Genomic DNA, 12211 nt, shown 5'->3' with positions numbered 1-12211 from the left:
GTGAAGTGCTGTCAGTTCCACTTTCAGAGCTCCCATATCCATCCTTCTGCCCATCTCCCATTGCTGCTTTCATCCAGACCCCTATTACCTGTTCCCTGGACTACTGTTCAACTTCCCTACCCAGCTTTTCACCTTCATTTTTTTCCCCATCATGTAGCAAGTTCTGGATCTCATTTCTACACACAGCAACATCCAGAAGAAGAGAGCGTCTCAGGAGCCCTCAGCAAACCTTGTCTTGTGTCTCCATGGATCTAGATAAGTCACAAGCCAGTCCTGCACCAGTCTTTGGCAGAGAGGGTAGGCTTATCCTTAGATAAAGCCAACCTGCTCCTGGAGCTCCCCTGGGCTCAACTTCCTGGAAGCACGTGGGTATTTGAGGGAGGGGTGGATTCCTGAAGCTAGTCCAGGTCCCATCAGGATGGGGGAGTGGAGAACAGATGTTACATCTGTGACATACAGTATCTCAGTTGCTCTTCAGTGATCACAAGGGGAAGGCAGGGCAGGTTTCTCCATTTTATAGATGTGGACACAAGCCTCAGATGGTCCTAAACCTTCTTAGTTCACATCTCCCTTAGTGTCTTAGTAATTTTTTCATGGTGCCCCTAGGTCAGAAGAAATACCTAACCATTCCACTTATAAATAATTAGGTCCCAACAACTGAAGTATTTATGTCCTAACAACTTATTAGCTGTTTGAAAAATATAATACATGTACATTGAAGACATTTTTTATTTTTATTTCATTCTTTTTTAAAATTGAAGTATAGTTGATTTACAATATTGTGTTTAGTATACAGCAAAGTGATTCAGTTATGTATATATACTTTTCAGACTATTTTCCATTATAGGTTATTACAAGATATTGAATATAGTTCCCTGTGCTATGCAGTAAATGCTTGTTGTTGATTTTATATATAGTAGTTTCTATCTGTTAATCCCATACTCCTAAATTATCCTTCCCCCACCCCTTCCCCCTTTGGTAATCATAAATTTGTTTTCTATGAGTCTTGTTTCTGTTTTGTACATAGATTCATTTGTATTATTTTTTAGATTCCATGTATAAGTGATATCATATCATTACTTCACTAAGTATAATCTCTGGGTCCATCCATATTGCTGCAAATGACAACATTTCATTCTCTTATGGCTGAGTAGTATTGCATTGCGTATGTATACCACATCTCCTTAAGCTAATTGTCTGCTGATGGGCACTTGGGTTGTTTCCATGTCTTGGCTATTGTACATAGTGCTGCTATGAACATTGGGGTGCATGTATCTTTATGAATTAGAGTTTTCGTGTTTTCTGGGTACGTACACAAGTGGGATTGCTGGATCACATGGTAGCACTATTTTTAGGTTTTTAAGGAACCTCCATACCCTCCATAGTGGCTGCACCAGTATACGTTGCCACCAACAGTGGGAGGGTTCCATTTGATCCACACTGTCTGCAGTATTATTTGAAGACTTTTTGACAATAGCCATTCTGACTGGTGTGAAGTGATACCTCATTGCGGTTTTAATTTCCATTTCACTAATCATTAGCGATGTTGAGCATCTTTTCACGTGCCTTTTGGCTATCTGTATGTCTTCTTTGGAGAGATGTCTGTTAGGTCTTCTGCTCATTTTTTTTTTTTTTTTTGCCTGTGTTGGGTCTTCGTTTCTATGCGAGGGCTTTCTCTAGTTGTGGCAAGCGGGGGCCACTCTTCATCGTGGTGCGCGGGCCTTTCACTGTCGCGGCCTCTCTTGTTGCGGAGCACAGGCTCCAGACGCACAGGCTCAGTAGTTGTGGCTCACGGGCCTAGTTGCTCCGCGGCATGTGGGATCTTCCCAGACCAGGGCTCGAACCTGTGTCCCCTGCATTAGCAGGCAGATTCTCAACCACTGCGCCACCAGGGAAGCCCCTCTTCTGCTCATTTTTGATTGGGTTGTTTGTTTTTGTGCTATTGGGTAGTATGAGCTGTTTGTATATTTTGGAAATTAAGCCCTTGTTGGTTGCATCATTTGCAAGTATTTTTTCCCATTCCGTAGGTTGTCTTTTCATTTTGTTAATGGTTTCCTTTGCTGTGCAAAAGCTCATAAGTTTGATTAGATCCCATTTGTTTATTTTTGCTTTTGTTTCTATTACCTTGGGAGACTGATCTAAGAAAATATTGCTACGATTTATGTCCGAGAATGTTTTACCTATGTTCTCTTCTAGGAGTTTTATGGTGTCACATCTTATATTTAGGTCTTTAAACCATTTTGAGTTTATTTTTGTATATGGTGTGAGGGAGTGTTCTAATTTCACTGATTTACATGTAGCTGTCCAGCTTTCCCAACACCACTTGTTGAAGAGACTGTCTTTTCTCTATTGTATATATTTTTGCCTCCTTTGTCATAGATTAATTGACAGTAGGTGTGTGGGTTATTTCTGGGCTGTCTATTCTATTCCATCTACATGTATGTTTTTGTGCCAATAGTGTGAAGTTTTAATAACTGTAGCTTTGTGGTATTGTCTGAGTCTGGAAGGGTTATGCCTCCAGCTTTGTTCTTTTTCCTCAGGATTGCTTTGTCAATTTTAGGTCTTTTGTGATTCCATATAAATTTTAGAATTATTTTTTCTAGTTCTGTGAAAAATGTTATGGGTATTTTGATAGAGATCACATTAAATCTGTAGATTGCTTTGGTTAGTATGACCACTTTAACAATGTTAATTCTTCCAATCCAAGAGCATGGACTTTCCATTTCTTTGAATCATCTTCAATTTCCTTTATCAGTGTTTTATAGTTTGCAGCATGTAGGTCTTTCATCTCCTTGGTTAAGTTTATTCCTAGGTATTTTTTAAAATTAATTTATTTATTTTTGGCTGCATTGGGTCTTTGTTGCTGTGCATGGGCTTTCTCTAGTTGCAGTGAGCAGGGGCTACTCTTCATTGTGACGCATGGTCTTCTCATTGCAGTGGCTTCTCTTGTTGTGGAGCATGGGCTCTAGGCATGTGGGTTTCAGTAGTTGTGGCATGTGGACTCAGTAGTAGTGGCTCGTGGACTCTAGAGCACAGGCTCAGTAGTTGTGGCTCACGGGCCTAGTTGCTCCGCGGCATGTGGGATCTTCCCAGACCAGGGCTCGAACCTGTGTTCCCTGCATTGGCAGGCAGATTCTTAACCACTGTGCCACCAGGGAAGCCCTTCCTATGTATTTTTAAATCCAATTTTAAACAGGATTGTTTTTTAACTTCTCTTTCTGATATTTCATTGTTACTGCAAAGAAATGCAGCAGATTTCTGTATCTGTATCCTGCTACCTTGCTGAATTCATTAATTAGTTCTGATGTTTTTTGTGTAGAGTCTTTAAGGTTCTCTGTATAGAGTATCATGTCATCTCCAAATAGTGACAGTTTTACCTCTTCCCTTCCAAATTGAATACCTTTTATTTCGTTTTCTTGTCTGATTGCTGTGGGTAGGACTTCCAGTACTATGTTGAATAGAAGTGGTGAGAGTGCGCATCCTTGTTTTATTCCTGAATTTAGCGAGAAAGCTTTCAGCTTTTCACTGTTGAGTATTATGTTGGCCGTGGGTTTGTTTTAAGTGCTTTTATTATGTTGAGATACGTTCCCTCTATACCCACTTTGGTGAGAGTTTTTATCATGAATGGATGTTGAATTTTGTCAAGTGCTTTTTCTGTGTCTATTGAGATGATCCTGTGGTTTTTGTCATTTCTTTTGTTAATGTGGTGTATCACATTGATTTGTGTTTGTTGAACCATCTTTGCAGCCCTGGAATGAATCCAACTTGATCGTGGTGTATGATCCTTTTTATGTATTGTTGGATTCGGTTTGCCAATATTCATTGAGGATTTTTGCATCTATATTTATCAAAGGTATTGTCCTGTAATTTTCTTTTTTGGTAGTGTCTTTGGTTTTGGTATCAGGGTGATGGTGGCTACTTGGAATGACTTTGGGAATGTTCCTTCCTTTTTAATTTTGGGGAGTAGTTTGAGAAGGTTAGGTGTAAGTTCTTATTTGTATGTTTGGTAGAATTCCCCAGTGAAGCTGTCCAGTCCTAGGCTTTTATTTGCAGGGAGTTTTGTTTGTTTGTTTGTTTGTTTTTAAATTATAGGTTCTATTTTACTTCTAGTGATGTTCAAATTATCTGTTTCTTCTTGGCTCAGTTTTGGTAGGCTGTATGTTTCTAGAAACTTGTCCATTTCTTCTAGGTTGTCCAATTTGATGTCATATAACTGTTCGTAGTATTCTCTTACAATTTTTTGTATTTCTGTATTATCAGTTATCATTTCTCCTCTTTCATTTCTTATTTTATTTGGGTCCTCTCTCTTTTCTTGGTTTGTCAATTTTGTTTACCCTTTCAAGGAACCACCTCTAGGTTTAATTGGTTTTTTTCTATTGTTTTTTAAATCTCTATTTTATTTATTTCCTCTCTGATCTTTATTATTTCCTTCCTTCTGCTGACTTTAGGTTTTGTTTGTTCTTCTTTTTCTAATTCTTTTAGATGGTAGGTTAGGTTGTTTATTTGAGATTTTTCTTGTTTCTTGAGAAAGGACTGTACCTCTGTTAACTTCCCTCTTAGAACTGCTTTTGCTGCATCCCATAGATTTTGTGAGGTTGTGTCGTCATTTTCATTTGTCTCGAGATACTTTCTCATTTCTTCTTTGATTTCATTGTTGACTCATTGGCTTTTTAGTAGCATATTGTGTAGTCTCCATGTAGTCATTCTTTTCTCGTTTTTCTTTCAGTGGTTGATCTCTAGTTTCATACCGTTGTGGTCAGAAAAGATGCTTGAAATAATTTCTATTCTCTTAAATTTGTTGAGGCTTGTTTTGTGACCTACCCTAGAGAATGTTTCATGTGTGCTTAAAAAGAATGTGTATTCTGTTTTTTTTCTGTAATAAGCCCAACTAGTCTATTGTGTCATTTAAGACCTCTGTTGCCTTATTGATTTTCTGTTTGTATGATCTGTTCCTTGATGTCAGTGAGGTGTTAAAGTCTCCTACTATTATTGTATTCCTGTCAATTTCTCCCTTTATGTCTGTTAGTATTTGTTTTATATATTTAGATGCTCCTGTACTGGGTGTATATATGCTAATGAGTATAATATCCTCTTCTTGTATTGATCCCTTTATCATAATATAATGTCCTTCTTTGTCTTTATGGCCTTTGTTTTAAAGTCTATTTTGTCTGATATGAGTGTTGCTACCCCACTTTCTTGTCATTTCCATTTGCATGAAATATCTTTTTCTATGCCCTCATTTTCAGTCTGTGTCTTTCTTCCTGAAGTGAGTCTCTTGCAGGCAGCATATGGTGGGCTTTTGTTTTTTTTAATCTAGTCTGCCACTCTGTCTTTTGATCAGAGCATTTAGTCCATTGATATTTAAAGTAATTATTGATAGGTATGTACTTATTGCCATTTTAAACTTTGCTTTCCAGTTGATTTTGGAATTCTTCTGTGTTCATTTCTTTTTATTTCTCCTTTTGTGGTTTGATGGTTTTCTTTTGTAGTATGCTTGAGTTCCTTTCTTTTTGGTTTTGTGAATCAATTTTATGTTTTTGATTGGTGGTTACCCTGGAGTTCAAGTATATTGACCCATAACTATATCGACTTGCTTTAAACTGATAGTCATGCAAATGCAAACACATTCTAAAAGATCTACAGTTTTTTACTCCACTCCCCCACATTTTACGATTTTGATGTCTTATTTTACATCTTCATGTTTATCCTTTTGCTGTTCATTGTAGTTATAATTGCTTTTACAAAATTTTTAAATTTTTTTTTTAATCTATGTACTGGCTTTTTTAAATGATCTTCAATCCTTTGATATATTTACCTTTCCTATTGTGTTTCCCCTTTCCTATACTTGCTCCCCTTTACTTGCTTTTCTATTTAGAGAAGACCTTCCAACTTGCTCCCCTTTACTTGCTTTTCTATTTAGAGAAGACCTTCCAATATTTCTTTTAGGGTAGGTTTAGTATTACTTAACTCTTTCAGTTTTTGCTTGTCTGAGGAATTCTTTCTCTCTCCTTTCTGGTGCCTTTTTGTCTTTTTTTTTTTTTTTTTTTCATTCTACCTGGTTGCATGGAGATCTTTCTTGCAGCTTTGGTTGTATAGCACATCTTCTGCCAGTTTCCAGTTGCTTTTCTGTGAGCATTGTTCCACATGTAGTTGTATTTCTGATGTGTTTGTGGGGGGAGTTAAGCTCCACATCCTCCTACTCCACCATCTTGATCTCCCTCCTTATTTCATTCTTAGTCACTAATGGGTCATAGGCACCTGTTGGGCACTGCAGCTTCTCGTGCCTTGGAATCAGATTGGATGTCACTACCCTTGTTTTCTGCTCCACATTGATATTCATACAGTACTTGCTTTTTTTTTTTTTTTGGCTGCATTGGGTCTTCATTGCTGTGCACAGGCTTTCTTTAGTTGTGGTGAGTGGGGGCTGCGCTTCATTGTGGTGCGTGGGCTTCTCATTGCGGTGGCTTCTCTTGTTGTGGAGCACGGGCTCTAGGCACGCGGACTTCAGTTGTTGTGGCACGTGGGCTTCAGTAGTTGTGGCTCGCGGGCTCTAGAGCACAGGCTCAGTAGTTGTGGTGCACGGGCTTAGTTGCTCCACGGCATGTGGGATCTTCCCGGACCAGGGATCAAACCCGTGTCCCCTGCATTGGCAGGCAGATTCTTAACCACTGCGCCACCAGGGAAGTCCCACAATACTTGCTTTTTATCATGGCTGCGGAAAACCCAGCCTCACAAAAATCTAAAGTCATTGAAAGGATTGTAGTACAGTCTTATGTTACAAGTATGAACTATTTCATTCTTACTCCATGTAGTATCTGAAAGATGTTGAGTTTTTCTGAGTTTACTCTCTTTAAATTTTTAAATCTCCTGAGATACCCCTTTGAGTTCACTGTGGTGCCCTGGGGCACCTTGGCACACAGTTTGGGAAATACCACTTTAAGTGATTTGCTCAGGGAAATACAGGTAGAAGGAGGCAGAGCCAGAATTTAAACTTAAATATTTTGACTCCAAGTCTTGCTGTTAAACCATTTTTAGGGCCTTTCCTATGAGATCATGTTTCCCTTGCCACTCAAATTTTCATTTGAATTCAAGGTCCAACAAGGAAAATATGACCCACTCAGAGTCTTTAAAACAGAGGAAATTTATTATGGAGAATTACATTGGTGATAAAAGAGATGAGAAGCCCAGGGGACAGTGAGGCAACTCAGATACGAGCAACCACAGGAAGCCAAGACCACTCCCATAGCTTCAGGATCGATGGGAAAGGTAGTGTTATAGGGACCCAGAAGCTAAGGTTGGCAGCTGGACCCACAGTGGAGGTGCAGCCACTGCCAGAGACATCTCAGGATGGAGAAAGAGAGGGGAGGAAGTATCCTGATTTCTTCCTTTCTCCTGCCCCCAGTCTTCCCACCAGTGCCTCTGATTGCACAAATCTACCTAGAAGCCAGAGAGCAAGGGAACCTGGGAAATGTAGTCCCTTATGGTATAGAGCATAGTATGAGGGGGAGGGAATGGATCTGAGCAAACAGGCAGTTGACTGGCATTACAAAATGTTGTGTATACACTTTATTCATTCTGTAATTCCTTTAGCAAATGTTTATTGAGGACCTACTAGGTGCCAGGTATCATGCTAGATGCCATAATGAGCAAAACAGACCAGATCACTGCTCATAAGGGGATCAAAGACCAACAGAGGAGAAGGAGAATAAACACGAACTATCTGAAGTGTGTTAAGTGCATTGAAGGAAAATATCACAGTGCTGTGAGAGAGCTAGTGATTTAGGGGGAGGGGCAACCTCCCACTGTTTTAAGTCTAGTTAATTGACTATATGTGTGTGTGTAGAAAACTTGTGTTCAGGAGAGGACAGAATATTTATATCTAGAAAAAGTTTAGAAAAAGATATCGACTCATTCATACTTAACATCTGGATTATAGGGCTTTATTGTCTCAAAGCTGTATGTGATTGTGTGTCATAGAGTGTGTGTGTGTGTGTGTGGCAGGGGGGGGAGAGAGAGAGAGAGAGAGAGAGAGAAGCAGAGAGAACAGTACAAAGGAAGACTCTTTTAGAAAAACACTCTAAGGAGCCAGAGGGCTCACAGCAGCTAATCTCCATCATGCTTTCCAGGCCCCAACCCCCTTCCTTCTCATCATAACTTGTGATCTTAGAGGCGTGAAAGAATTTGAGCCCCTCCCCCAGCCTGACCATCTCTGTTGGCCGCTCAGCCAGGATCCACGTCAAATCCAGCTGGGAGCGCAAACCCCAGGGCCACGCAAGAGGTGGTGGGCTTGCAGGCTGGTTCCTCACCCAGTGGCCATGGGCGACAGCAGTGGGCAGCCTGGCATCCACACCTACAAATCCCTCGCTGAGGAGGGCCCCTTCGGCTCTGTGGAGCCGCCCAAGAGACCCACAGGGAGCCTGATCATGCACAGCATGGCCATGTTCGGCCGGGAGTTTTGCTATGCGGTGGAGGCGGCCTACGTGACCCCAGTCCTGCTCAGCGTGGGCCTGCCCAAGAGTCTCTACAGCATGGTGTGGCTCCTGAGCCCTATCCTGGGATTCCTGCTGCAGCCCGTGGTGGGACTGGCCAGCGACCACTGCCGGGCCCGGTGGGGGCGGCGGAGACCCTACATCCTCACGCTGGGCGTCGTGATGCTCCTGGGCATGGCTATGTACCTTAACGGGGACGCTATCGTATCAGGTCAGTGGGCAGCACAAGGTGGGCAGGCCGGGAGAAGGGTCCTGTTATGCAGCTCGCTGAAAGGAGAATGCAGATTTCTTTACTGCCACAGTCAGAAATCGGTTAAAACTGATTCTCTCTCCTAACTTACACAGAGTTTCCACCTTTGAGTGACCCAAATTCTGTGGTTAGGCACCTTTACTTTTAGAAACATCAGGATACATTATTTTTCAATTGTGAGAATTTGAAAATAGGATTATATTTTTACCTATTTTATTAAATTACATATTTTTACGTATTTATCAATTATAGGGTTTTTTTTGTGCCCATTATACCTTATTTAGTACTTTCTCAAATTAACCAGCTGCCAAATGGCTCCATAAATTTTTACAATAAATGTAACTTTGTGTCCAGATGAGAGTTAATTATGTTCACAGCTTTCTGTGGAGTCTTTTAATTGGTACAGGGCATCAGCCTGGTAGCTCAAGGGGACATTTTTGCACTGCAAATTGTGGACATAAACCTGATGGTGAGCACTTTTTCTAGCCATTAATCAGCCACCACCAATTAGTCAGTAATTGGTGGTAGTACATATTGCATTGAGAAAAGAATCGTTAAACTTAAAAATAGCACACATTTTTTGAGCATTAACTCTCAGGCTAGCAGAATGGATGATAATGAGACAGGATAATCAGTTATCATTTGTATATATTTAAAAGAGGGCATACATCTATAAATGTAGGGCATTTCTGGAAGAAATTACAAAAAACCTGAAAAGAATTGTTGCCGATAGGGAAGGAGTACTAAAGGGCTGGGGTGAGAGGGGGAGAGTAGGCTTATTTTTCACTTATTTTTTACTGTATTTTTAAAAACAGGTACATACAGGGAGATCAGCTTGGTGCTTTGCGACCACCTAGAAGGGTGGGATAAGGAGGGTGGGAGGGAGACACAAGAGGGAGGGGATATGGGGTTATACATATGCATATAGCTGATTCACTTTGTTATACAGCAGAAACTAACACAACACTGTAAAGCAGTTATACTCCAATATAGATGTTAAAAAAAAAAGGTGCATATATTACATATTAAAGTTTAAAAAATAAACTGAAAGCAAGGGAAATAGTTGTGCGTGAGTCAGTGAACTGTGGCACAGCCATAGGATGAATATTATTTAGCTGTTAACACTGTGAAGTTGCTCTTCATCAACTGAAATGATCATGTACAACACGATCCCATTAGTCAGTGCTCCTCAAAGGAGAGTCCTCCAACCCAGAAGTCCCCAACCCCCGGGCCATGGACCGGTGCTGGTCCATGGCCTGTTGGGAACCGGGCCGCACAGCAGGAGGTGAGCAGGGGGGCCAGCGAACGAAGCCTCATCTGCCACTCCCCGTGGCTCCCGTGACCCCCCAAACCATCCCCCCCCATCGCTCGCATTACCGCCTGAACCGTCTCCACCCCCCACTCCCCGTCGTGGAAAAATTGTCATCTACGGAGCCAGTCCCTGGGGCCAGCCTGCAGCATCAGCCTCAGTGGGGGGCTGCTAGAGGCCCCACCTTCCACCTACTGATGAATCGCAGGAGATTCACGGGAGGTGGAGCCCAGCAATCTTTTAACAAGTCATCCAAGTGGTAGTTACGCACGCTGAAGTTTGAGAAGCACTGCATAAGGGCACAGGTGCACACCTCTACGTTAGTGCATAAAGGGATGTCTGAAGGATGACCAGATCTAGGGGCTGGGATCTAGAAGCATCTCCCCAGCTTTTCTATATGGTTGGAATGGTTTACAATCAGCATGTATACTTTTTTAAACAGCTTTATTTAAAGAGATGATTCACATACCATAAAAGTCACTATCTAAAAGTGTACAACTCAGTGCTTTTTCATATATTCTCAAGGTTGTATAACCATCATCACTATCTAATTACACAACATTTTCATCCCCCCGACCAGAAAGAAACCTGGTAACCGTTAGCAGTCACTCCCCAGTTCCTTCTCCCTGACAGTCCTAGGCAACTGCTCAGTCTACTTCCTGTCTCTAGAGAGCTGCCTTTTCTGGACATTCGCTGCATCATTTTTAAAACTTGAAAAAATAATGAAGCTGTTTCTTATTTGGAAAAGCAAAGCAAAATGAAAGTAAAGGGAAATAATTTGATGACAGGAGGTCCGGGTGGAAATAAAAATGCGGATCATTCTAAACCAGGATTTAGGAGACCAATGTTTGTTTCTCTTTTAGCTTTGATTGCTGACCCAAGGATGAAGCTGATTTGGGCCATCAGCATCACCATGATAGGTGTGGTTCTCTTTGATTTTGCTGCTGACTTCATTGATGGGCCTATCAAAGCCTACTTATTTGATGTCTGCACCCATCGAGATAAGGAGAGGGGCCTCCACTACCATGCCCTCTTCACAGGTAGGGAATATTCCAGAAAGTCTATCCTTCGGCTCCCCAGATAGGGAGGCCCTTCCACTGAAGCCATCCAGTGTCTCAGCACTCAGACTTTTTCAATGAATGGATCCGTTGATGGACTGCTCCCATCACGCGGGCTCTGTCCTCCAGTGCATTTCTCTTGTGACCAGGCTGTGGAGTTTTTGCAAAGGAAGTTTATACAAGAGCTTTCTGAAGAGCCATTTGTGGAGACCTTTACAACTAAAATGAAAAGAGGCCTTGTAGACTTGACTTTATTTTTTGTTTTGTTTTATTTTTTAATCGGTAATATGCAGCATCAACATTACTTAGGAGCTTGTTAAAAATGCAGCTTCTTGGGCCCCTCCTCCAGTTATTTTGATTCAGTGGGTTTGAGGTGAGGCCTAGAAATTTGCATTTTTAATGACTACCCCAGATGATTCTGTGGCAAGTATCCCAAGAATCACATTTAAAAACAAAAATAGAAACAAACCAAGCAAATAAAAAGCCCCAAGTCTTAAAGGTTTCTTAGTTGTATAAAGAGTTAGCATTTCCTCAACCTCCTGGTTTGGAAAAGGCCATGCCAGGAGGACAATGGGGGTCTCTCTCCATTTCTTGGGGCCATTGCCGGCTTCCTTTGGTTGCTGTTGGGGCCTTCATTTAGAGCAATGCTACTGATGTTCAGCATGAATTTATAGAGCTCCAGTTAGGACTTTTCTAGGACTGGGGTGTCATGCACAAGACGACAGCATGATCCCGGCCTGGGAGCATTTCTGTGTCTACTCGTGGGGACTCTATTTGATTGTCTCCATCGCCCAGCCAATATATTTTATGTTTTGACATCTTCTGTCTCCTCCCATGGCCAGGTAGGTCCCATGAGAAGCAAAATCTTGAGTTTTGTCCAGTTTGTGTCTCCGCAGCCCAGAGCGGCACCTGCACGGAAGCCGTTGGCTCAGTAATTTGTTGTTAGAGCAAATATTTGGCTGGTGAGCCCTGGAAGGATGGGGCTGCCCAGCAGAGGGTATTTCCTCCGTGCTCCAGGGCAGACAGAGAGCAAGAGTCCAGCCTGTCTGTGGGGCCCCCGAGCCCCCTGTCTCCAGCTAGAAGGTCCCAGAATAGAGAATCAAAC

At 41.7% G+C, this 12211-nt stretch overlaps 1 protein-coding gene and 1 long non-coding RNA gene across 4 annotated transcripts in view; one reads left to right on the top strand and one right to left on the bottom strand.

Annotated features, from left to right (window-relative positions):
- Positions 1-4660: 4660 nt before the first annotated feature.
- Positions 4661-8178, bottom strand: LOC309624454. The gene is made up of 2 exons (XR_014241938.1): positions 5928-8178; positions 4661-5882 (listed from the first exon to the last, which is right to left on the bottom strand). It is a non-coding gene; the product is annotated as an uncharacterized lncRNA (long non-coding RNA).
- A 93-nt stretch (positions 8179-8271) lies between these two features.
- The window catches only part of SLC45A2 (solute carrier family 45 member 2), a 32493-nt gene continuing 28553 nt past the window's right edge, over positions 8272-12211 (top strand). The window contains exons 1-2 of one of the 3 annotated variants that reach the window (XM_082382376.1): positions 8272-8700; positions 10912-11088. In XM_082382376.1, coding sequence (XP_082238502.1) covers positions 8316-8700; positions 10912-11088 — 562 coding nt within the window. In that variant the 5' untranslated portion in view covers positions 8272-8315. The remainder of the gene's footprint in view (positions 8701-10911; positions 11089-12211) is intronic. The other 2 variants (XM_082382377.1, XM_082382378.1) reach the window with 2 other exon arrangements.

This window comes from Balaenoptera borealis (assembly GCF_965194805.1).
Source record: "Balaenoptera borealis genome assembly, chromosome: 2".
In the NCBI taxonomy this organism is placed as follows: Eukaryota; Metazoa; Chordata; class Mammalia; order Artiodactyla; family Balaenopteridae; genus Balaenoptera; species Balaenoptera borealis.
This window is presented reverse-complemented; position numbering and strand designations above follow the sequence as displayed.